This window comes from Seriola dumerili, unplaced genomic scaffold (genome assembly GCF_002260705.1).
Source record: "Seriola dumerili isolate Sdu_G_001 unplaced genomic scaffold, Sdu_1.0 BDQW01000291.1, whole genome shotgun sequence".
Taxonomy (NCBI): Eukaryota; Metazoa; Chordata; class Actinopteri; order Carangiformes; family Carangidae; genus Seriola; species Seriola dumerili.
This window is the reverse complement of record NW_019174546.1, coordinates 3,442,531-3,469,412: the sequence shown is the minus strand read 5'-3', so window position 1 is coordinate 3,469,412 and position 26,882 is coordinate 3,442,531. Positions and strand designations below refer to the sequence as shown.

At 38.6% G+C, this 26,882-nt stretch overlaps 2 protein-coding genes across 4 annotated transcripts; both read right to left on the bottom strand.

Annotated features, from left to right (window-relative positions):
- Positions 1 to 2,207: 2,207 nt before the first annotated feature.
- LOC111231102 (transcription factor E2F5-like) lies at positions 2,208 to 11,455 on the bottom strand. Of its 3 annotated transcripts, none has more exons than XM_022758094.1 (8): positions 11,234 to 11,455; positions 9,544 to 9,653; positions 9,128 to 9,289; positions 8,461 to 8,569; positions 7,513 to 7,837; positions 4,336 to 4,467; positions 4,049 to 4,087; positions 2,208 to 3,317 (listed from the first exon to the last, which is right to left on the bottom strand). In XM_022758094.1, exons 1-8 carry the CDS (start codon positions 11,360 to 11,362, stop codon positions 3,241 to 3,243), a joined length of 1,083 nt encoding a protein of 360 aa, XP_022613815.1. In that variant the 5' UTR covers positions 11,363 to 11,455; the 3' UTR covers positions 2,208 to 3,240. The 3 variants fall into 3 exon arrangements, with proteins under 3 accessions (XP_022613815.1, XP_022613817.1, XP_022613818.1); XM_022758096.1 differs by having other exon boundaries at positions 8,479 to 8,569; XM_022758097.1 differs by having other exon boundaries at positions 3,264 to 3,317; positions 4,336 to 4,459.
- Positions 11,456 to 11,952: 497 nt separating this feature from the next.
- On the bottom strand, positions 11,953 to 25,060 carry lrrcc1 (leucine rich repeat and coiled-coil centrosomal protein 1). Its single transcript, XM_022758246.1, has 19 exons — positions 24,668 to 25,060; positions 24,011 to 24,216; positions 23,776 to 23,841; positions 23,505 to 23,672; positions 21,741 to 21,907; positions 20,875 to 21,087; positions 20,305 to 20,504; positions 19,318 to 19,492; positions 18,567 to 18,715; positions 17,282 to 17,486; positions 16,865 to 17,004; positions 16,369 to 16,570; positions 15,594 to 15,779; positions 15,156 to 15,330; positions 14,591 to 14,754; positions 14,186 to 14,394; positions 13,731 to 13,868; positions 13,129 to 13,264; positions 11,953 to 12,423 (listed from the first exon to the last, which is right to left on the bottom strand). Exons 1-19 carry the CDS (start codon positions 24,709 to 24,711, stop codon positions 12,313 to 12,315), a joined length of 3,054 nt encoding a protein of 1,017 aa, XP_022613967.1. The 5' UTR covers positions 24,712 to 25,060; the 3' UTR covers positions 11,953 to 12,312.
- Between the last annotated feature and the right edge of the window lie 1,822 nt (positions 25,061 to 26,882).

The following is a 26,882-nucleotide window of genomic DNA, read 5'->3' as shown; positions in this document are numbered from 1 at the left end:
CTTTTTTGTAGTTGATATGACAATAAACTTTTTGAGCTTTAACACAAACTTTAAATGAAATAACAAAAAAGAAAAAAGAAAGCTAGTCTAGAGGATCGAAACTGCCGCTCGCTGGAGTAAGGAGCTATTTGTAAATTTTGCTATTGCTACATAGCCAATGTTAGCATTTACATCGTAACCAGCCTGGAAGACACGTTGTGAGTTCAGCATCAAGCCTCTATCCTTTACTCGCCAAGTGCTGTCTCCATAACTCTTCTGTCTATTACGTCTTTTCTTCTACCGAAGTTAGCACGCTAACAAGCTAGCCCCCGGCCCGTCTCGTCACTTAACGGTACCGACTCACTGTAGCCTCCAATCTGGTATGAAGACGTAGCCTAGCGCTGCTCAAAGAGCGTATTATAATCTCTTGTATTATAAAGACGACGGCCGAAGGTCTTGTCAAGCGACAATGACCACCACCCACTAGTATATGGGCTAACAAGACTCTGAGTTTATATTGTGAACAGGGTGCCAGGAGATAAATGCTAGCAGCATGCTGAAATGCTGATGCTCCAGCATACCATATTCACCATTCTAGTGTAATGTGTTAGCACGCTAACATCTGCTAATAAGCACTAAGCACAAAGTACAGCTGAGGCTGACGGAGATAATAGATTTGCCGGTATTTTGTCATAAACAAGAATTTTGACTGGCGATGGCACAAGAGGAAAAATCAGGATCACCAAAGCTATTATAATTCATCCTGTGGGAGATCATGAATGTCCGTACCAGATTTAATGATAATCCATCCAACAGATGTTGAAATATTTCAGTAAAGAACAAACTGTTGGATCAATTGACTGTAGAGCCACTAGTTGCTGGTTAGTGTGCCTAGAACTGGACTTTTTAACCTATTCAACAGAAAACGTTCCACATAATCAAAAAGGCCATTTGCATAATAACTCACAAGCTAGAGATGAAGTAATGGATCTGTGATTTCACAAGACACATTTAACTCCCACACAGTACAAAGTGCAAATAAGGTTAATACTTGAACTAAATACATGAAACACAAAACAGCTGCAAAGGGAATAGGTAACTTGACCTTTGCCCTTTTGTAAAACAACTTTGCAAATGCAATTTATTTTAAATGATGCCTTACTTGTTTTAACTGTAACTGTGCAAGGGGACCATGATTTCCTGAAAATGAAGTGATAACAATTGCTTTTTTTCCACTGTTGGTGTTGTTCAAAATGTGTGCCAAATCTGAATCCAGTGGGATTTCATTCCTTTCACATGGGAAACAGCTTTGTTGTTTCCTGGTTTCCTCAGAACATCTGAAACACACATGTACACTTCACTGTTTTTCTCTGAGTGGACTGCCAAGCTGCTCAACAGAAAACAATTTTTACTAGGCTCTTTGTGAGTTGATGAAGAAACATTGAAAAGTTCATCTCTTAATTCTCTTCATTGTTGCAAATGTTATTACATATGTTTTCCTTTAACACTGATTTAATCTGGAAAGAAAGCATCAATTTGTGTGACTGGGCAGAGAGGGAGGGTTGCATACTTTCAAACATTTAATAGTGCACACAAATTCCAGTATTAGCAGTCTGGACATATTTAGATAAAAAGGTCAGTGTTCTCCTTTGCAAACCAGTTACAACATCCACTGGTTCAAAAACAGTCTCCAATTGTAAGCTAGACATAAATACCACACTACATAGTTTAAATAATCCTATCGTGTTATGCATGCTGCGGTTGTCATGTTCATCTCTCAGGCAAACAGCATTCACTGAATGTTAGAATATCAGAAATTCTCCATTCACATTTTTTTTTTTATTTTAATGTTCATTCTGTTTGTTTTTATTTTTATTTTTTTAGCTTTCTTCCCAGCTGGTAAGGATCAAGTGATACTTTATAAAGTCATGCTGCTGGTCATGCTCTGGTGCTTGTTCTGTTTCATGTGGAAACCATTTGACTGAGGTTTACCATCTGTTAACAGACCAAAACACTTTACCAAAAGAGTTTCAACCTCAGGATCAAACTGTTCAGTGTGATAAACACAGCCTTCTGTGTGATTGAAGACAAACATGACAAGTCACAAACAAATAAGTCTCACATAAGAAAAACTGAGTACATGTTGAAATGACTCCTCTTATTTCACATTTTCAAATCAAACTATGACTATTACTTACAACAAAAGTGTACTGTTTATTGAAAAAAACTTTCGAAAATGTGCAAAGAAACAACAAAATGTAACATAAACATGGCTTCCTGTGATAAAAAAAACAACAAAAAAAACTATAAATATACAAAAATGCCACTCAAGGCTCTTATTTATTATTTCAGATAAGAAATATAGCTAATTCACTTCCTAAATTACGGCATTCAACCAGCTTCATTTTCAACAAACGAGAACCAAGATTTGTTTATCAAATTAAGTAAAAGGTATTACTTATTCAAATATATAAATGTAATTCTAAGAATTTTTTAAAACAAAAACTCAGAGGCCTAAAATGGCAGTGTCACAATAGAAAAGAAAACTTTCTGGCATTTTCCGCATGAGAACACTGTTACAAAATGTAACCAAACATTCACTCATTAAATACAATATGCCATTTTATGAAATATAACTATGAAATTTGTTAGCTTTTTACAGAATATGGTTTCCATGCAAACAAAGTTACTAACTTAAATACCCTGAACTAGATCATCAACCCTGTATTAAATGTTAGAAAAAAAGCTAATACTGAATGAGTTACTGTAAATATCACCTAAAGTAAAATGCTGTCACAGTCCCAATGTTGATAAACTACAAAAAATAAAGCAGTTGTCTTCAAGTCTCAGGCTTTCCACTAGATGTGGAAAAATACAAATTTACATGTAAATAAGCAGCAGAAGGCTGAAGGATTTGTCCTGGTTTTCTTCCAGTAAGGCACCTCATTTCTGTGGAATGTTGCAGATAACCACCCAGTTAAAGACCCAACGGAGACACAATGACTCCTGGCTATGTAAATATCTTATGGTTAATTAATTCAGGCACTTTGTTTAATGTTGGCTGAGGGCAAACGGCCAGTATAGTACACTGAAGAAGTCTGGTGCAGTCTTGTGTGTAAAAGGTTGTTTTTTTTTTTAACGATAGATAACAATGGAATGTTAAAGTTAAAGTATCAGCTGTGCAACTCTAACAAAATGGGAAAGGTTTGAAGTGTCTTTAGAGACATTGTATGACTGCAGAGAAGAGCACATTGTCTGCCATCAGTAATTGAGGATCTGCACATCAAACAGGTCACAGACCCCCTCATTGTCATCCAGGTTGAAGCTGTAATCTATACCTGCACGAGGAGAGAGGAGCAACAACGAGATTACTATAAAACATTAGTAAGACAAAGACAGGCAGACCCAGGTATATTCTAAGCTTTGCAAAGCGTCATAGCCCAGGGGATCGTAACACTGGTCAGTCACACATTCTTGTCCAGATCGAAACATCTCGACAACTGTTGGATGGATTGCTGTGACGTTTGGTTCCCATATCAATGGTGAGAGGAAGATTCCTAATGACTTTGGTGATCCCTGGCCTTTCCTCTGGCACCACCAACAAGTCAAAGTTTTCACATATCCTGTGAAATATCTCAACATCTTTTGACTTGATTAGCAAGTTTTATACAGACATTTATAAACCTGCAGTGTGAAACTTTTGTCTCTGCCAAATGTTAACATGCTAACATGCTAAACTAAGATGCTGAAAATGACAAATATTAACCTGCCAATGTCATTAGTGTAGATTATCTATTTACGGAGTAAGTTTAACCACCTGAAAATCTTGTTTTTGCTAGTTAACTTTACACCTGGTTGCAGTGATGTACAGGCAGACTCCAGGACCTTAGGAAATCACTGCTGGTTAAAGATGTAACAGAGCACATTTCTGGCCACACCCACCAGTGATGCTGGGTGTAACAGAGGTGAAACAGGCTTGCTAGTTGGGTTGTACACTGTAACAGTTGGTAAATAAAGACACAGTTTTTCCATTTATGAAGTTACTTATTCCAGGTCTTGCAATTCTTACCATCAGTAGACATTAGCTCATCAATCAGGTCAACAGCTCCTGCAAGAGTATTAAAAACATGTTTCTGTTTAATAGTAAGTAGTCTACTAAAATATAGGTATATAATTCAGCCTAATCCTAAAGCTAGGAATCAAAAAACTGAATAAAAGCAGGCCTAGATCTTAAAGCCTTCACAGAGTTTAACTGAAACAACTGTTAAACAAACATCAAGTCTCCCCGAAGCCTCACTGCTGCATTCAATTACAGAATAAACTCTGTTGACATCCCCATCTCCCTCATCCCCTTACCCTCTCTGTCATCCTTCATGTGGTCCCCAGCAGCGTTGAGCTTCAGCAGGCTGCTCACGTCCAGCACAGACTGGAACTCTGGGTCCGCCAGGTCCATCTGCTGCTGCCCCAACACTGCTACTGGCTGACACTCTGCAGGGAGCATGGCCAGTGCAAACTGAATACTTATCTATACAGTGAAGCTCCTTTTAACAAATAAAACCAGCAACATTACATGATTCAATTACCTGGACCTAGAAAAATTAGAAGAAGACAGGTCACTATCCCAGAAATAGTGAAGCACGACGTCGCTTAAAAGAGTGTTACAACACTTAAAGAAATTAGCTTATTGCTGATGAGTCACTACATAACCTCGTATAGATCCAAACTGTTATTTTTACCTGCCTCTGTTTAAAAGTAAATCCCCTCAAAAACATCTCGACACTCCGGCTATTTCGTGGCAAGCCACTGAGTAAACACGCTATATGTTTGGTTTGTTGTTTCAAATGTTGAGTTATTTTTATTTATTTATTTTAAAGTATATTTTTTGGGGCTTTTTATGCCTTTATTGATAGTGCAGTAGAGAGAGACAGGAAATGGGGAGGCAGAGAGAGGGGGAATGACATGCAGCAAAGGCTGTCCGATGCGGGACTCGAACCGGGGCCAACTGCAGCGAGGACTGTAGCCTCTACACATGGGGCGCCTGCTTAGACTACTACGCCACACAACGCCCCAACGTTGAGTCATTTAACAGTAAAGATCATTTTGTACATGTCTACTGTGTCACTGTAATGACAATTCCTCGTAAAGGAAGGAAGATCCAACTGAATTTCACTAACAATGCAAAGAAATATCTGTTTGCACATTGTCCAGTTTTATCTATGCTTACAGTGCCTGTGAAAAACTTACTCATCATTTTCTCATAAACCTAGATCCAGATGAGGAAGTGGTTAGTCTTTCACACATACTGGAAGTCTGCTACACACAAAATGCCAGTGTTTAGTGTAAGTAAAAAGTAAAATATCGTGGGAATTCGGAGATGCAGTTTCAGGTTTACAAAGATAATATGTTTATATTTTTCCACTTTCATTTTCAATGCAAGTAGATCACAGTTCCCTTCTCTCTCAGTGTAAAACTGTTACAGACAAGACCCTTGTGAACTTTTGAATTATGTTAGCCCAGAATGTTTTTGCTTTCTTCCCACGAGACAGCATGGATTTTTAGATTGATTTCTTATGGTCTGCGCCGTTGGTTTTGGTTTATTTAACTGCATTATGAAAATCAACTTCTATGATTTTAAACATGCTTGAGACAGACAGCCCATTATGAGTGACACAGTGCTTTTGGTTTTGCCTTTAAATTACATTATGATCACATAGTATTATGGATGCAAGCAGTGGCCTTTTAAAAACGTTTCCTGTTCTTGCATGTAAGGGGGTGCTCTGTCATCTGATATTGAGTCGACTGCCTTTTAAAGAAATAATAAACCAACTTCATGATGACGATTTGTTTCGCAATGCCAGTATTCTCTTTGTTTGTCTTCAGGGTTTGAGTTCCTGACAACGGAGCTCAGCAATGCATTACTTTCACTTCTTGGACATGGGAGCGTTACTGAATACAACTCAGAGTTATGAAAAAAACATCTCTGCCAGTAATTGCATTACTGCACAAAGATAAAAAAAAAAGAAGCAGTATATGCCCCGAGTTGCAAACCAAACTAAAATTAATTCAGTCTAATACAACATTCTTGCAATGAATCATAGACGGTTTTAATGTTCAGCTTTTCTTGAAACTGTTTAAAAGGGGTGATTTACATTTGTGGTTATTTGTAGTTTACAGTGTTGTTGCATTATATTGGTTGTAACTGACAGGTGTTTTTAATAGTTAGTCTACACTTGTAGAAAAACATCTTCCTCTCAGTATTGTGCAATAGAGATCAACAACCAGGACATCCTCTGATGTTTAGAAAGTCTAAGAGTAGCTTTACTTTAAAAAAAAAGGACAGCAGCATGTGCCGTTGAAAGCACTGCATGTTGATAGTTCAATTTTTACAGAGAGATTAGGCTTGTGACATCATCACCCTAACTGACGCAACCGAGCAATCATTTTACAAACCTGGTATTAATTAGTTGTTGTTTGACCTCTTGCAGCTGTTTGTGATGGTTTTAAAGGGCCTGCACACCCACGAGTGTTTTCACTTATTCTGGCTCATAACCCACTGCTTAGGGTCAAGTTGAGTAAAGCTATACTGGGAATTGCAAGAGGTCTCTTAAGTCAACGTACCAATAAGAATCATTGAGGTATAACGTCTTCTACCTCTTTTACTGCAAGACTAGTAAATTACCAGCTGTTAATGGTAACATGGGCCATGTAACTATAGCAAAACTTATAAAAAGCTCCTTTAAAAAAACTTGTGTACCACAACTGTGTAGGTCATTTAAAGTAAAAATGAAAGCGGGAAATGGGAAATATGACTCAGTTATTGGGTAATTCAACAGCACCACAAACTACTACTGTTTCTAAGATCACTATAAAGTTGAATCAACACCACAAACTGTTTCATTAACTCTATAAAGTAGGACTTATTGCAGGGCTCTTGCATTTGACTGCATAAGTTTTAGCAAGGTATTCCTAATAATGTGGTAAGTGAATGTCCAATAGGCATGTTTTTGTTGGAGATGCCAGTGGCATTTGGTACGTAAGTCTACACTAGTGGGATTTTCTCTACACCATTTGTACTGTCACTTAACTGAAACACCTGGTGCATTCAGCCAGCGTCACTGTGGACACCCAACACCACTTGTTAAGTGACTCAAACCTAAAGTGATATTGACTAAAGGACTTGCAGCTACAGTTGGGGGGGGGGGATTATTTAACATCTCCAGACTCATGAGATTGAGGATATTATTTAAGATAAATCATGATGGAAATGGAGAGATGGAGGGAAAATGAAACTGCCCCAGGATGACAGCACTTTGGGGTTATAATGCAATTAGCTTCTTACTTTAGAGGCTACTGAAGCTGTGAATTGTTTTCATTATGTTTTAAACTTCTACTGTGTATATAAATATGTTTCGTTGTGTGAAGTCAAACTTTTGTCTTATAAATTTCGTTCATCACAGCCTAAGCAAAGTCTTTAAAAGTCGAATTTGTATATAAAAAGCATTAAATGCTCAAATATAAAGTTCCTGTCCTTACCCATCTGCACATCAGGGGGGGTAGACGAAGGCGTCAGCACTTCATCATGTTCTGGCAGCACCATCTGGTGGTCTGAGCAGAGAGAGTCCTGGCTGCAGTAGGAGGAGATGGTGTTGGAGGTGGAGTAGATGGATGTAGAGAGGGGGAACCTCTGCAGGCTAGCAGGCGTGCTGGGTGGAGATGGCATCAGACAGATGTCGTCAGTGGGCGGCACAGGGAAGACCACAGGTATTGTGGAGTCTGAATCCCTGTTGATGAGCATGACCTGGATTGGAGCCAAGTGGCTACGTAGGTTCACCTGGTACTTCTTCTGACCACTCTGGCCCTGTAAAGCCACAACATGTTTGTAAGATTATGATCATGTCTTATTTTTAATGTATTTCCATGCCTTTGTAAACCACTTTGGACTACTGTTTTGATTCAGTCTCACCGGTATTATAGCATAATTTTTACAGCAGGAACCTGTTTTCAGCGAAAAAGCCACTGTACACTTCCTGCTCAGCACCAAATGATAGACATTTATTGACTAGCTGCTGAACAGACTGGAACATTTAGCAGCCAAAGATATTTCCTGCAGGAGTTGAAGGAAACTAAAAATAGATCTAAAATGTGGTGAATATTGTGTAAAATGAGCAACATTTTTCTAACAACTTTGCCCTAACATCTGCAAAGGTGATAATTTGTCAGTGCTGTGTTCACAGCTTGTTTCTATAAGGGCCAAAAATCAACTATTGCAAGGTTCATTTCTTTACAGGAAACAAGTGTAGTCATTTATACGACAATGCTTATTGTATGAATGTAAGATACACACCTCTGTGCAGAATAACCAGCCATATGTGTTGATGACCCTGTGCTTCATTCGCAAACTTGTTTTTGTAATTCCAGTTAGACTTCACACACCACACGAACATCCAAATCAATAAAGAAATATTTTAAGAAATGACCAACTATTTCAGGTAATGGAACCTCCAGTTGCGTTCCAGCAGGAGCCATGACAGCAAGAAGAGTGTCTCCGCTGAAGGCACTGCAAATGTCTTCATGCGTCACAAATTTATAAGTAAAGAAGTGTTAAGGAAATATGAACAGGGTTACTTATGGGAGCAAATTGAACTCGATAAACTGGAAAAACAAGACTGTGAGCTTTGTACACATTGGGGTTAGCCTGGCTGTGATTTCACAGGACAGTGACAATAGCATTTATATCTATAATCCTCCCTTTATAGCATTTTCTGTTCAATAAGCAAACAATGTTAAAAGGATTAAGAGGGGATTTTTTTCCCTCTGAAATGAATAAATGGCACCCAAAGAGGAGTTGAATTACAAACAGTAAAGAGAGAAAAAAAGAATTGCAAGTACAAATGACACCAAGTGACATTTAACTGGAATGACATCACAAATCAAGTCTCAGTAGTAGATGTTTTGAACACTTGATGTGATCAGTAAAACAGTACATTACTTTTAGGTTATGTTACAAAGTAGGTACTGGGGTGTTTTAACTTGCCTTAATGTGAAATGTTAACAAATCTTAGCACAAACAGTTTGTGCTCTCAGTACAGAAAAGAATGAGTTAAGATAACACTGACCTAAATTGACAAAAAAAGTAAAACAAGGATATGTGCTGGTGATGGGATTCTGGTTTAGGTGTTTGATGTTGTCCTCCAGCCAGGCCTTCTGGTTGTCCAGTTCTTTCTCTTGGTCCTCTAGTTCAGAGATCTGTGCCTTCAAAACTTTTACCTGCTCCAACACCTCTTGAGTTTGGCTGCCTGTGTTCTCACCTCTGGACACAAGGAAGATAAAAGATAAGATAACAGAAGTCAAATACTGGTATTTTTCAGCCATTTATAGTCAGCATTTGTTCTTTACTAGCAATTTTAACAGGCTTAGTGGCACTTTAAGTGGGTTTCGTAGCCTGGCAAGTGCTATAATGTTTCACATCAACATTCAGAAGTTACAACATACTGACGGTGATTAAAAAATAAATTAAAATTTGTTTCTAACATTTGAAAATAGCAGTGACTTGTGTTTTCAAACCTCCACTGGATAATATTCTTGTTTTTCTTCTCAATCAGCCCCACACCTTCCAGGACATTAGTGATGTCATATATCCTCCTCTTCTGCTTCACTGCCAAGCTGTCTGCAGCCTGTTAAGACAGACATTTTCATAAAGGCTCTTACTCAGTGGTAGCTTAATGTGAATCCTTGTTGACAAGGCACATCAAAGACACTTTTAACAGGCATTGGCAATAAACAGGAAATTTATGCAGCAAAGACAGCATGGAATGAAAAAAAGAGACTTTAGCAAAGCTAACAAATGAACAATTTTTCAAATTAAACTGCACAAACAACAAGTCAAACCCCTTGGCAGGAGAGGACAGTTATACAATAGCAGAGGACGGAGGAGGAGGGAAATCGTCCGAGAAGCCTGCTGTGTAAACATTACTCAGCTTTGGCGCGCAAGGAAAGAGGGAAAACTTCTTTTCAGTGAAAAAAGATGTTAGATTTTTTCTCATCTCAGGTTGGTCTGGCAAAGATACACCCACCTATCAAAATACTAAGGGCTGCTGGGTAGATGGTTCAAAATTTAAACTTAATATTTGAGGGAAAGAGATTTTAAAAAACATCACCATTTATGCTTCATTTCTAGAGCTTAAAAGTAGCTGTTAGCAAACAGCCACAAGAAAACAGAATAATCTGAGCAATGGCAGGAAGGAAACTTTCTAAGAAAATGTTGCTTGTTTGCACATCTCACTGGCATTAGGGCTGCAACTAACAACTATTTCATTATAAATGAATCTGTCAATCATCTTCTCAATTCATTTTTTAAAACCTCATGAAACAGTGAAAAACGTTTATCACTCTTCAAGGTGTCCAAGGTGATATTTTCAAATGTCTTGTTTTGTCTGACCAGCAGTCCAAAACCCAAAGATATTCAGCTTACGCTGCTATAAAGCAGAGAAAAGCAAAAACCCATTGGAGAAGCTGGAACTAGGATGTTTGTTATTCATTTCTTTAAAAAAAAATGATACTAACCATTAAACGTTTTAATTGACAAATTGTGACAGCTATAACTGGTCTTCCCAGAGGGTAACAACATAGATCTGATCTTTCTACGCTATTTACGTTTAGTAATTTAGTGAAGTGGTCCGAACCCCTTCAAAGGGTCATAATGTAAAACTGAGGGGTTGTAATATAGTTAACAAGAGAATAGTAGAAAAAAGTTTCACAACTAAAGCTGTATGGATTTTGGGGACCTTTCTTTGACCTTTGCCTTTTTTCGCTAAATATAGTAGAGTTTTACTTCTTTGTGCCAGGAACAGTTATTTAAATGAAACCATGTGAGGAGTTTAGAGGAGACACAGGTTACAAGCCGAAACTGCTCGAAACTCAATATTTAACAGGGCATTTTATTTCACAAGTTTAATATATGTTTTTAAATGTAAAACGTCAATCTGAAAAAGTACAGCTATCAGATAAAAGTAGTGGAGTAAAAAAAAAAGAATAAAATGGAAATGCTAGTACCTCAAAAGTAAATAGAGACGAGGAGGCCTGGTTAATGGCGGCTAGCTAGTCCACCTGTTAAAACAAATCAATGCACCTGACTGGCCCCGGTTGGGCTGACAGCCCTTTGTTCACAGAGGATGACACTTCAGAAACACCAATTAACAAAACCCCAATAACAACCCTCAAACAACACTGGGCCTATCGACGTTGTTTCACTGACCACTTTCAAATCAAGGACGCCATCCTTAGCTTCTTGTAGCAGACTGACAAACTTCATTGTGAGGAGCCCCAAACTTTTCTCGTGTCGACTCGGTGTCGAGCGTATGGTCTCCGTCGTCTCAAACTCCATCTTCTTTCTAAATGTTTAACTTATTTTTTAATAATGTTTAACCTCAATTAACGGACATTTCTTTCCATTCAGGTACCGTCTCTGTTATCTCAATGGGACGACGGCAGGTACCTGTGGGTTTTTAAATGAACGGACGTTACGTTATGTTACAGTTGCCACGACAACCCTTGTCCCGCTCTGTCAAGCGCTCCCTGTCAGTGAAGCCCCGCCTCAGTCCAAATTCGACCCCGCCCTCTCCTTGTTCCACCGCACACCACATCAACTGACTGATCAATCGCTCCTAAATCCGAAATCTGTATTGAAGCCCGTGTCCGCCAACAAAATAAACATAATAGGAATGTTTGCATGATGAAAAATAACATTAAATAAATAAACATCAAAAATAGATAAAATAAAAATACTTGCCACTCGTAGTAAGTACAGCTCAGAGGTCAAGGAGGACTTAGCATCAGAATTTTGATTATAATGAGCATTTCTACTTTTTGTGTGTTACTTCCATGTTTTTTTTTCTTAATTTTACATTTGTGATAAGAGGTGCATTACAAAAACATCAATTATCCAGTAAAATTTTTAATGATTTACTTGAACTGGTCAAGGAAAGCATATTCACAAAGCAAAATGCTCACATACCAAAAAATTGTAGTAATATTAATAATAAATTCAAAACTTATATTAATTGATCATAAGATTAACAATTATTTAACACAGAACCTGATGTTCTCATTTTCCCTTTGCATAAACCCAATTCTGTTACGTGTTCTAAAAAAGAAAATAAAAATTTGCTCAAGAAAAAAAATTAGATAAATCATGATTTATCGAAATACAATAACTTAACATAAAAAATAAATAAAAAGTAGTAAATGTAATTGTCATAAAGAATAAATACAACTATCCACCAGTGTTTTAATTCATACATTTCTGTAGCAGCAAAACAAGACGTATTTTATGGGTTAGAAGTCTTTAAGTACACTTGTGAGACGTTTCATTTTCTCTTCCATGATTCGCTTGTTAGTTTCTGTCTCCTCCAGGAGCTGACGCATCTCCTCCTCCACGTCAAACACCTGAGGAGGACATGCACAATGCAGACAACCTCAGATGCAGCAAACACATGTGACTTCTTTAAACTGCTTCATACGGGATTTTCATGCTCTATAAGTCATCAAATTCAAGCATTTAAGTGACTATGAATGTGGTAAGCCAAATTGAAACCATGGAGGCCTGTTTTAATCACAAAACTGTCAAAAAACATTTTGAAACTGCAGATCTCCATTATTTAGGATTAGTAGAATTTGTCCTATTTCCTTAAATGTATTCATTTTCAAGATGTTATTTTTTTCTCAAATCCAGACATTCTCAGCTATGTCAGGAATGTAAACCTTTCCGTGACAAAATCTTTCCCATTAAGCGTAGTGCATTATCAATCCAACAGTGAAGCAACTGAGACCTTGCATGGAATGATTGTGTAGCTGTCTCTCCTCTAGCATGGTCACCTGTAACCATTAGTAACCACTTTCAAAACTGCTCCTCTTGAGCATGGTGAAGCAGATGAAACATTAGAAGATAACATTACTGTACCATAGCAAATATTAAGACTATTTCAATTAGAATGTGTACAATATTTACTACAGACGGACTATTCCTTCATTAATACTAGCATGAGCATGATATCCTGGCTTTCCACGTTTCTCATATATGAATACAATGGCACAAATCCAAAAAACTTGAAGGGAAACTGGGAATTTCTGTGGAGAGTGTCTATATTTTACCTTTTGATTGGCTTGCTCTATCTGTTTCTGCTTTTCATTAGCCATTCGCAGCAGCTCAGCTTGATGGGAAGCCTGGATAGACTCAAGTTGTCGACGGAAAGCATCATCCACACAGTGCAACTTCTCTACTGCAGCCCTGCAGAACAGACAATCACAAACAAAACATAATATTACATAAGGTGAGACATAAGGTGGATGGTGTCTAAACTGCCTTGTGTGCAATAAGCTTACACTAGAAGAATTATTCAATTTATAGAACTGTGCCTGCTCCATTAAAAACAATTAGTTAATATAAACATGCACATATTTGAAAACCATATATATGAGATGGGATTTAACAACTGTGATTGCATTTATTGCATCCCAAACCTCCATTATTTGTCATATTCAACAATTTTCAACCACTACCAAAAAATAAATAAATAAATAAATAAAAATAAAAAGACAAAAAAGACGAATATGTTTGGATTATGTAGGCATGATCCTTGAGACACAGATGTGCCTGGACCATGTGAGTGGACTGACAGCAGTATGTGCAGGCCCAGATTAGCAGGTGGGAAATGCTGAAGAGAGATTTGCTCTCCTCTGACACTGCAGCATACTTGTGGGCTTCTGTTGCTTTATCTCTTTCTTCCAGCAGCAAGCATTCCTTGGAATCAAAGTTGTCTTTCATACGCTTCACCTGGCTCTCCAACCGAGTGAGCAGGTCTGCTTTCTCCTGCCACTTCTTACTGGAATCACTAAATAGAGACAACAAAACAGAAAACATTACGGTATTTCAGGAAGTAGCTGCTACATCAATGTTTGAGCAGCAGCAGCAGCAGCAGCAGCAGCCTTTGGCCATGAGGGTTTGGGTCAGGTTGGCATCTAAAATAAAAATATTACTACAGCATTCAATTTTACTTTTATATGGTGTTTTCAAATAACTTTTTAAAATACAATGATAAATTGATTATAATGGACCTTTTTATCCTTGTCTCACTTAATTTGCCACACACGCAACACTAGGGCAGAACTTTTTGCACTAAGTATAGTGTATTTGTGATGGGACCCTTGCCTGTGAATTCTTTTGACCTCCTCCAGCTCTGCCTCTCTGTCCTCCAGCTGCTGTTTCAGCTCCTCCTTGCGCAGGCTGACATGTTCTAGCCGCTCTCTCAGCTCAGCCTGCCGTGCTGTTTCCTCCTCCTGCTGCTGCTGAAAACTCTTCTGGGCCTGGACTGCCTCCTCACGCAGCCTACGGATCTGATCGTCACGCTCCTGCAAGACCTAAACAGCAGGAAGGTGGTGGAGGAAGAGAAACTGCCTCAGTGTGTCTCAAGATAAAAACAGGTTAAGACAAGACAGATAGATTCATACACACAAATGCCCATAAACATACACGAACTCTCAATGCTCATGGTAGAACGCACAAACATGAAAGTATGACAGGTTCTGGTAAGATGTTTGTCTTTTGCTGTGCTACCTGTTTGAGTTTGCGGATGGTCTCTGTCTGGTCATCAATGATTTTGACTTTGATTTTGAGGGCATCATTGTCCCTCTCATTCTGTTTCTTCTGTGTCTCCAGCTCAGTGCTCAGCACCTCTATCCTGGCCTCCAGGCGCCCACGGTCCTGAGCTAAAGATGCTCCTAGCAAAGAGATACACATACAATTGTAAACCAGATCATGTCTTTAATGATAGAACTTGTGAAACTGTTCTATAACTTTTAGGCCTTTATTCTTTATCCTTTACTATATTTTCCTTTTCAATGTCTTTTAAAAGCGGTTTTCATTTCATGTAAATAAATATGAAAGTGTGTCTCACAAGTCACCACTAGATGGCATGCTCTACTTGATACAAATGAAATAAAACATTAGTACACTATTAAGCCAAACAAATAATGCCTCCTTCATATGGACAGTGTGACTTACAGGTCAATACATTACAGAGTAAGTTATAGTCTGTAAAAACAAATAAAACTCGCTGACTGTGTCCGACGCACTGTACAGCTGATTCAAAGTACAAGTGCTCTCCCTGCACGTCTCCCACCTTGCTGAGCGAGCTCCTGGCCCCAAATCCTCCTTTCTGCCCTGAGGCCATCTATCACTGACTCCTGAGCTGTGAGCTGAGACAACAGTCGCGCCTTGTCTTTCTTGAGCAACTCGAGCTGCAGGCTGTGACGCCGGTCCCGCTCCACCTCTGCTTCCAAGGAATGCAGGCGGCTCTGGCAGAGGGACAGACATGGAGACAGTATTAATGATCAACAGCCATCTGTCATGGCTGGCAGATGGAAAGGCAGCTGGACCGTTCAGTATTTATGATGTCCCAAAGTAGTCAAGTCTCCTACAGGCGCAGGCTGAACAGTTTTTGAAAAGGCAATGACTGATGCCCAGGACCGGTCATCTCCATCTTATATCATGTGATTTTTTTCAAACCTGAATTAATTTACCTAGAGGTTTGAGGAAAAAAAATCTCCCTGTGCTGTACCTTTAGATCAGTTACAGCGTCTCTTTTGGCTTTGATGAGCTCAGTGATGCGGTTCTTCTGTTCTTTGACCATGGCTGTGAGCTCCTGCACCAGACAGCTTGATTTTTTCTCCCTCTGCTGGGACTGGGCGACGGTCGCCTTGAGCTCCATCAGCTCTGCAGTCATCTGATCACAAGCCTCTTTCACCTACAAAAGCAGAGTGTAACTGAATGTGAATAAGGCAGCTAGCAGTTAAACAGAGTGAAGGACTTTTGGTTCAAGCATTACCTGATTGACAATTTTATCAATCAATGTCACTTTTGAGGTCTCACAGAGAAGGTTTCAGTGTTGCAGATTTACAGAGAGCAATCTTTTAGAGGTTTTCATGAGTGAAGGTGTGGCTTGCAATCTGTATCTCATTCAACTTTTCTCAAAGGTCAAAAGTTTGGAGACTTAAACTAGAAAATTGTGCAAGCAGTAGCAATCAAGAATAAGATTACATTTTGTGCCAGGGCTGAATGAAATTGGTAACCATAACGAAAAAGTACAGATTGATTCAAATCCACTCCCTTTGTATAGCTTTCTTCCTGCGGCAATCACAGACTACTTGTCCAGAGTCAAATGATCCTAATTCAATTTCAGCTTTCACCATCAGTCTATCGAGATTGGGGTCAATTCCAGTTCAATCATTTCACTTTTCACTGGACACAGTAATCTTTTATCAGCTGGACTGTACAGAGAATATAATGAAAAATTACAGGCCATCTGTATGGCTGTTGTCCATCTTTTAGCAGACCTCAGAGAAGCGAGCAGCCTCGATGGTTAGTGCCATGCGGAACTCGTCCTCCAGAGCAGCGTACTGCTTCCTGCCGTCTGCCAGTTTCTCCCGCAGCTCTGCCTCCCTGTGAGCTTGTCTCTGTTCCACTGATGCAACTTCTTGCGCCACAGCATCACGGAAATCCGTCCCGCTAGGCTGCAAACGCAACTCCAGCTGTTTTCTGCAAAACAATGCAAACAGGCATAGTACATTGACCTGACTACTGGAGCACAAGAGTCTTCACATTGTAATTTGTGAGCAATAACCTGAAATTCTTACTGTAATAGGACTTTGTTAAGTGTTTCATTAAGGACTTTAAATAATAAATGAGACTGACATGTGTTCGCACAATATTTCATTTGGATATAGCAAACTTCTAAAGAAATTTTATATAAAAATCTTACAGTTGATATTAAACCACAAATATCATAAAAAATCCTCTTCTAGTGATGAGTATAAAATCCTCCAGATCTACCTGTGCTCTTGTTCCCTGGATGCGAGCAGTTCATGCAGCTGCTGCAGTTTGTCTTTGTGCTGGCGCACTGAGGCTCTCTGGATGTCCAACTCCCTCTTCAGAGCTGCTGCTTTGTTCTCCAGCTCCTGGTGCCGCTTCATCTGTGGAAGGTCAACACATGTTCTATACCAGCCTGTCACAAGGATCGACCCCCTCTGCTGAATCCTTTTATCTTAAGGATGGATCATTGAATGCTGTACTAGTATAATTAAAATCAATAGATAATAGGGTGTAACAGAATGATGGGTTTTTCATTTGCAAGAGTCAGTATAAAAACGTATAAGCTCTGTTTTTCTAGAATCACCGAACTAAATGTACACTGTCTGTATCAAAACAGAGATGCGAGTATTCTTGGGTATACTTAACCAGCTACTGTACCTCTTCAGCCTGCTGGCGAGTCCTGAGTGCCTCTCCATGGGAGATGCTTTCCTCCAGTCTGTGCAGTGCAGTCTTGCGTTGTTCTTCACTGCTGCGGGCCTGCTCCAGCTGCTGGGTTAGGGACTCACACCTCCCCTCCAGCTCCTCCACATGAGTCTGTAGTTCAGAGTGCCCCGATCGCTCCTTTAGCAACAATTCTTTCAGTCTGCATGGGAAGAAAATGATGATAAGAGTGTGCAAGAGATGCAGGAGTAATTTTTCGAATGTCTCTTTTTACTGTATATAGAAATTGGAACTACAACCAATTTTGTGATGCCCTTGACTGTCCTGTGTTTTATCTCTCTGTGTTAAAAATGTGATAGCATTTGAAATTGAAGAATTCTGACATTATACCATCATCAAAATCTTATCTTAAAGGAGAAAATAGAATTATAGTGGGAATGGAAAAGAAAAGTGATTATACAATAGGGCAGTCTGGTGGAAAGAAAAACAAGAGAAAAAACTAGCCTAGTAAGGGACAAGAAAACTGTAGGAACACTTCATATACATTAGCTCCCTCTTTAAATGTGCCATGATGAGTCATTTCTCTGTCATCTGTCTCCTGATGAGCGAGGGAGTCAACAGTAACAGCTGTGTTCAGTGTCATTAGAAAGTGATAGTTAAGATTGATTCATGTAATACTGCTGACATATGCTTGTCACCAGGCTTCTAATTACAATCATAATGCAGATTTATCTAAGCAGGGTGTGATACAAATGAGGACAGTGCAAAAAATAGTTACCTGACTCTCTTGATATATCTATGCAGTGCAGAAAGAAGGGATAGAGATAGGAATATTTAATTATAGATAATTATAGCCTCTGGCTATAATTTAAATATAAGGTATATAAGCTGGATGGGTGCGTAGGTTAATGATCTCTTTTACACTAAACAGCTTTATTATCACAGACAGCTGCACGAATATTTAAAGGTTTTGGTGTGATGAGCCAGTTTGTGTGCTTGATTTCATAAGAGGTTAGGGAAAAATGATAGTGAGGAATTATAATGGTGGGTTGGACACTCATTGTTCAGGAATGAGACAGGCATCAGGCTCTGGACTGAGGAGAGCCAATATAAAAGATGAAGAGGGTAGAAATGGATGAGAATCCATTATGCAGTTGACAACTAAAATCCACAGAGACAAGGTCAATTATCCCCTTTCATCATGATATCTGCTTTGGAGCTGCTGCAGCGATTCATGTGGAAGTTTGTGTGCATAGTGCATACATCTGTGTTTTTCTCTTACCGGTCTGTGGTGTGCAGGGCCATGCTCTGAAGGTCTTTTTCCTCACTGACCCTTGTCTGCAGGCACTTTAGCTCCTCTGTTAGCTTCCTCACAGCCTGCTCCGCCTTCCAACGCCTCTCCCTTTCCTGGTCACGCTCCTCCACAATTGTCTGAGCCCCACACACACACACACACACACACACACACACACACACACACACACACACACACACACACACACAAAAATACAAATACACATTGAGTTAACACAGACATAGATGATAGACATACAAAAAACTGGCATTACTTTGGCTTCAATTTGAAAAGTGGATTTCTGCTACATCTGACATTTTTATAGTTGTCCTCTAACCATAATGCTTGGTGATCAAAGGGATGAACAATTAAATAACATTGAATGTTTCAAAAGGTTTTTGAAGTTTTTGTGAGTTCCTGTAAAGAATACTAATAAGAATAAAGGGGAGAGCGACTGATTTTACACATCAAAGTCTGTTACAGGTCTGAGCTGCAAAAAGTCTGACACCATGTTGAATGATCATTATAAACTGTATATTTAGGGTTTTTTGGAAAAAACAAGACATCTGAAGATGTCCCCTTCAGCACAACAATGTTTCATAGACTAAATGTTTCAATTAATCAAAAAATATCATCAGATTAAAGGCTATTGGCTATGTAGCAATTGGGAAACTTACAAATGGCTTCTTTAACCAATCTTTAACCAATAATGAAAATAATAGGCCTATCCATCCTGTACCCTGTAGGTTTCCTCCTCCTCGGTGGACTTCCTTTTCATATCGCCTGAGGCCTTAGCAGCTCTCAGAGATCCACTCCTTGTTGGTCCAACTGCGTCGACAACTCCTGCACCACCAGGCTTCCTCCTGGGCGCCACAGCAGACTTTGAACTCCTCTGTTTATGATTCTCCTGATCGCTGCACATAAAACAAATCACAGAAATTGAACCAGCTGTAAAATTGATTATAAACACCCCTCAAGCTAATGTCTGGTTCAATAAAGGTCAGACCAGATGACTTTTTCAGGTAAGCAAAGTCTGAACAACTTTAAATTGAATTTGGAGGTAATATTCTAAAATCACCTTGCTTTAGATGAGGACAGTTGGGAGCTTACTTAAGTTAAATTACTGAATCTTAAGCACATCATCAGTGGCTGATGAAGTAAGATGAGGGTGTAGACCACAGAGGCATGGTCATTAATCATGGGAATGAGAAGACAGTTGTAATTTCTAACATAGAGAAGGAAAGTTTACCACATCACTCATAGAAGAAAATTTATCACCCCCTTTCAGCTGAGAGGTAAAAGGATTTCCTCTATCATAAAAAATACCTGATGATATTAAGTTGATGCATGATGTTCAAAATGAAAATATCTATTGCCACATATTGTGTTTGATTGTTATGGATGCTTTTGACTTTGTAAATTATTACATCATAAACACTTATGTGTCAGCAAACTTTTGCAAGTATATAAATGTGATTATCATTACTCAAAGGTACACTCCCTGACTTTGTTATAGTGTCCAACAGTGCTGGAAATGTCTTCAAACAGCTGAGTTTCAAAACATTAACAGCCACTTCTGAGGAATTTGGGGTGGGAGTTAGCTACTATAACAAAATCAGGGAGTCCAATCATACCATGATGGCAAAACAAATTATTTACACTAGAGAGTAGTTAACCTAAAAGCTGAAACACTGTCATGTGTAGAGGTATGCGGGCAGAGAATCACCTGTCTGATCTCCTGCCTTTGATCTCCATGCTGGTCGTCCTCATTGTTATGTTCTTACGATATTTGGGGATCCTGGTGCGCCTCCTGTTCTCCTTCCCGCTGTCACACTCACTCTCTGACGTGCGGTCTGTGTCCCTCTTGGCTTTTCGTAACGTCACCACGGAATGAGTAGAACCACTGGTTTTGTCACCTGCAGGGGCCTGGACAAATATTGCAGAAATACTGATAATATGCGTGAGGATGAAATAAATATTTGACAGATTATATGTTTAGATGAATACAAACTTATTAAAAAATAAATCAAACATAGGATGTATTTGATAGACACAAGTGCGTCTTTAAGATGAATGTTTTGAATGCAAAAATACTGTTATTAGTGATATATTATGTGCCTTATATTTCTAAACGAGGAGCCTTAGCTACACATTCAGGCCAAATGCTATTGGTTTCTACTTTGAAATAACATACCAGTGTCTGTGTGTCTCTTTACCTACTCCCTCCTAGAGTATACCTCACACAAAAGTTCCTTAATAAATGACTCAATGGCTTTCAGTAGTGTTAAATAAGCACCTTCTGGATGAGCTGCGACACCTGGTGCTCCAGTTTCCTGATGCGTTGTTCATTAACGGGGTCTGCTGGAGCCACAGCGGAATGAACTGGCTGGAAGCACTGGCGATCTGGTTGTGTGGCTGCATCTGTAATTGCTTCAGAGGCAATCCGCTGCCGAAACTGGGTCAGCACCTCGTCAATGCGGGGTGTGGTGAGAGGGCCGTCCCCTCTTAGCTGCAATGGAAACTTAAATTGTATTTTTCCCCACTTGATTAAGAACATGGTCTTACATCAGGTTACCTACTACGGCTGTGTCACACTCCACTCCAGCTAATTTAAACTGGAAATTGCCATCTGGTGCAATGAATATGTAAAGTAACTTATTACTAAAGAGATCAGATTCCCCAACTTTTGCTATTCTGGTATAAATCCACTAAATTACAGTATACTCCAACAATTCAGACTTTTAAACTTTATACTTGTTCAATAATATGACACTGTTTTTTCTACTGTTAGCACTTTCCAAAAATGAGAGGACAGGCTGTGCAGTGAAAAATCACACTTTTTTTTCTGAAGGTGTGAATTAATTTTTCAAATCCAAAATATACAGATATGGACAACAAGTCTAGCAAAGATTAAATGAATAATTAAATGAAATGCCAAAGTCATTTTGTATCACATTTCAAAAAACATTTTGTGAGGCATGTAACGGTTGTTAGGTCAAACTTCTTTCTCTCAGGCCTCTAAAGTTAAATTACATTGCGCTCTATATGAATGACTGTAAATTAGCTGGGTGTGTTCTTCAGTGAAAGAAATAACTGCATTATGGTTACTATATTAAAATACATAATTGTCTAAATTAATAGTAGTATGGTATCAATAATTACAGCTTCATTGTGACTTGTATCTGAGGAGAGCAGGAGGTCCACATAGTCCTCCAGACCAGGGATATCACAGGGACTGCCTAGACCTGGATGTGATGGATTTCCCAGCCGGTCAAGGCCATCCAGGACGGAGATCTGTGGCAACGACTGCATAACGATCTCCCTGTAATCTGCAGCATGACAGACACACACATACATACATTTAAAAAACCAAACCTGACTATTGCCCGACTAAAACATCAAGTGTCACTGTGGTTATGTTGCATAAAATCAAATAATCCATATCTAAATGAGTAACCTCTCTTGTGCGTGTGCTATCCACATATTCACTATTGATGCGGTTCATTTAATGAGAACTGAGCACTGCTAACATTGGTGTATCTACACATATTGACAGGGAGGGTTGTAAGAACGCTTTAAGTATGCTCTCATTGATTTAAAGAGATACTTTAAACAACTACTGCAGTGCATTAATCATGAACAGGAGGATATGGATAATGGGTGCTCAGCATAACAGAAGAGATTTTTTACATTAGTACAGCTGCTGTCAATCGAATTATGAAGAGACAGGGACAGGAAAACACATAGAGAGACTACAAGTCGTTACTATCAGTGGCTGTCGATTTGACTACCACTGATTTTCACTGTGAATTCATTACAGACAATAAAGGAGATGGTGAGTGAGTCAGTTATTCTACAAAATCCAACAATTATCCCCTGGAGTAGTAAGTGATTCATCAAAAACAGAGAGAGGAGAAAAAATCTGCAGGTATCACATACTGTTGATGTCTATTATTACACTTCTCAAATGTCCAACACCTAAAATCTTTATTATACACTAAGCCTCCAGTTTATTATGTATACCTAGGTAAAATGAATGTGGTCAACAACAGACCAGCAATAAATCCTATTTTCATGTTGGACGAGTGTTCAAACTATTTTAGAGTGTTGATTTTGGAGGCTGTGGTTTGTGTGCCTGGGGCTGTTCCTAATATTTAGTTCACCCTCACTGATATACATGTGGTGGACAGAACAGCTAATTATAATGCCTCCAAAAGTACCATAAAGTTGTGTGTGCGTGTTCAGTGCTGGAAGTATTTTTGTTTGTTTGTTGTTTAGTTTTTTTTTCTTTATTGTATCAATGATGGTGAGTGCTAGTATGGGGTGTAGAGGTATAGTCTGCAAAAGAAAAATAAGATATATTTTAGGAAGGTGTACCAATTAAACTAGCAAGTGAGTGTAGTCTCTGTGTACACTAGGGCTGCCACTAACAATTATCAGTTATTTGATTAACATTCTTTTTCTGCAAAATTGAAGTAAGAAGTGGAAAACTGTGTTATGATTTCCCACAGACAAAGGTGCCATCTTCAAATGTCTGAAATCCAAAGATAGACAGTTTACTATCATGAATGACAAATGAAGCAATAAATTCTCACACTTCTGCTTAAAAACTGACAAATGATTATTCAAATGTCAAGATAGTTGGTGATTTTCTGTTGAATGACTAATCGACTGATTTGTGACAAAGATATGTCTTGAAAACATGGTAGATGGCAGTTTAACAATGAACCTGACATTCTTCACAGTCTCAGCACCAGACATTTTAAATTACCTAGCACTTTTGATTGAACCATGCAGTGTTTGTTTTTGTTTATTTTGCATATCAGCTCATGAACCCATACAGTATATTTGTAAAAGGCTGTTATTTACAGGGAATATATTGGTCTAGGTAAAAGTGTACTCCAAAATAAAGTTTTTATGACCTACCTGGTGACCTACACACAGGGTTGTCTCTGCCATCCTGGCTTAAAGTCACCTCTCTTACACTTTGCAATCCCAGCAGGCACTGAAGCAGTTGATCGATGCGGTCCAGGTGGTTGCTATGGAGACTGAGGTGCTTCAGCTTGTACTCTGTGCCATGAAGATACAACAACCCTGATGGGAAGATCAGGAATCAACAGCATTGGCATGTCAATCACTTGTTAATGTTTTCATTTGAATGCAGAAAAAGAAACTGTTCAGTCAGAATTGAACTCACCAGTGAGGTTATTTATCTGATTGTAGGACAAGTTTAATCGTGTTAAGTTCACAAGGCCATTCAGTCCTGTGGCACAGAGAGAGGACATTAACAACTGAGTGATTTTACAGCTCATAAAGCAGTTACAGCAACGTCAGAGTAAACACAAGAGCCAGTGATGAAGAATTATTACTTGGGGAACTCCCACAATGTTGAAACATTTATTATCCGACTAAAATGGTGACTAAAGACTCACCTTCAACCTTGGTGATTAAGTTACAGGATAAATTTAATGTTCTCAGGGAAGTAAGGGAACTTAGACCTTCAATCTTAGAAATACAATTGGAAGAAAGGTCTAAGTGCCGCAGGTGCCAAGCTGAGGTCAGACCCTCGATCCTTGGGATGTGATTGCAGTGCAGACTGAGTGATGTTACAGTGGGAGTCAAGGGAACATCCAGCAAACTAGACAAAAGGCAACAAGGGGAAACAACAGAATCACCATAAAAGAAAAAATAGTTTCATAACTTAACAGCCAGAACCATTTTGATCTGCAAGAAAATGTCCTTCAACCTTAGAGACAACAATTACTCTCTCTATCAATGAAACTGTAATTTTTTTTTGAGTTGTCAATTAGTGGTTTAGTCTACTAAAAAGACCCAGAACTGCAAAATTCAAAGTTTCCCAATGTCCTGTTTTGCCTGACAGTCTGACCTTCTCCACTATGCCTCATAGGAACATTTTCAACTTTTTACTTCATCATTTCAATCTCACTCATAGTTACAGGCCACTTTGCAGATTTAGATTTCATGTACAATATATTTAGTTTTTTTTTTAAAATCAGGACTTAAAATTATGGTAATACAACCTCTATTTAAGTTGGGAATAATAAAAACAAAAAGCTGTGATTAGTTACCTTGTTATATTCTTGTCGATAAGACTCAGCTCCTTGTCTCCCATAACGATGACTATGATGCTATTTACGTGTTTGTACTGTCTGTGTGCTGTTCAACATCAAGTCTCTTGACAAATAAAACAAACTGCTGTCAAATTAAGTTAAATGTACAGAAGACTTGGGAGGAATGAGCCGACACAACTCAATCTTTAGCTACGTAAACTAGCAGCCTAGCAAAAGTTTACTATCGACCGAGCTCAAAGGAGGCTTACTCATTCAAACCCGTCTTCAACCTACAGTTACAAAAGCTGGGACAGCCAACAACTGGAGCGTTATATTTTCTAACACGCAAAATAGCATTGTTGAGATCGTTAACACATTTCTTGTTGTTGTTTGCAGCCTCGGTCGAGTTGAACTGGCCGCTTCTAGCATTGGACTTCCTGTTTACATGACGTCGTTAACGGCAACATCCGGGACACTGAAAGACTCTGTCAAAGGCTTTCTTGCAGGTCAGCGCAGAGGATTTTAAAGTATTAAAACGTCTGATTAAAGATGGACCTTAGGTCAAATATCTCAGACAGTGCACTGTCAGTGTTTTGAATAATTTGAAACAGAGGAGCAAAGTACCAGAGCAGGAAGTTCTAGAGCGGTCCATGGTGAAGCACAAAACGTACATTTTCCTGCGTGAGTCTTTTGTTTTGTTTTGTTTTTTTGTAGAATAAGTATTAACAAAAGCTCCTGTCAAGGGTGAAACTATATCTGCCCTTGGATACAATACTAAAGCAACCAGTTTTATGAATCTGTTTTATTTTTAAAAGAATATGTACATGTATGTAAGTGATTATATTATATTTAACTTTTTGCAAAGTACATGCACAGCCTGAAGTCTAACACTAAACATAACAAAAACAGAAAACTATTCAAATAGATTTAAAGGGAGAATTTGCCTTCACATCACAATTGTTAGATTAGGTTTCCACGCAAGAAGTATTGTAATCTAGGCTGTTTTGTAGATCACTTGTTACATACATCAGAGATAAGGGGTGGAAAAGATGACCTCATCTCAAGGCTTATTTAGTAGCTGTTCTGGAGTTTTTCATCAGATCACACAATCTTCATCAGCAGATGAAGTTTACCCAGTTGCCATTTAATTACAGATGTTCAAATGCGAAAGACCTCTTGAGTATGTTGACGTAAAAATTTAGCTTGACAATAGTTAATGACACGATAATATTTAATAGTTTGGTATGTTTAATAGACCCAAATTGAATAGGCATCTCAAAACCGGAGTTCAAAATATATTAAGAAATAGTGCTAATAGAGGATTAATAGTGGCATTTGGCCTCTACTACAAAGTTGTTTGAAGTGCTGCATGTGGACACAAATATATGTCACACCTCACAAATATTTTTAAGTGTCATGCAAATGAGCCAACTGTGACAAATTTTTATCATCCTAAATGTGTATGAAAGGGAAAAATATGACAAAATTTAGGGTATCATTAAAGTCAGAGTGAAATATATCAACGTTGACCATAGCAAACAAAGACGATGATAGAAGACAGTCTTTGCAATTTTGAAATTATTCATAGTGTAATACATTAAATATAAATTTCTCTTTTTATGCTTTCTTTCCCTAAGAAGTAATTCATAAAACCTGTTTCATTACAATCTGTCTTTGTATTATAGGCCTGTTAAACAATGCAAACTGTTAGTTGTGCATCCTTGTTCAGCTATGGCTAATCACAGATGTATTATAGAGATCCTGACCCCTATTATACTCATAATTCATCTAGCAGCTACACGGGCCGGTGATTGATTCAGTTCATCACACACTGAACCTTGTCCTTATTAGAGGAGCTGCATGACTGATCATTGTACTCACTGGCTGCTATCCAGTGATGATAGAACCAATTATACCTGCAACCTTGCCAATGGCCCTCCTTAACCTGTGAAAATGATGATCTGGTGCTAATGAAGTGAGTGAATTAGAAATGCCATCTGTTGCTGCCTCGCCACCACTTACCTCTCATAGGCTGTAGTTTTCAAGGTCACTGCATTAAAAAAACTTAGATGAATATTCTCATAGCCAATTATAGAATAGGACTAATGTATGGGAATCCTATAATTAAACTTGAGTGGAGAATTTATACATTTAGCATTATTCTGTGCCTTATTTTTCACCTGTCTACGGTCATTTGATTTGGAAATGGTTTGAGGGTGGAGGAAAAGTCACG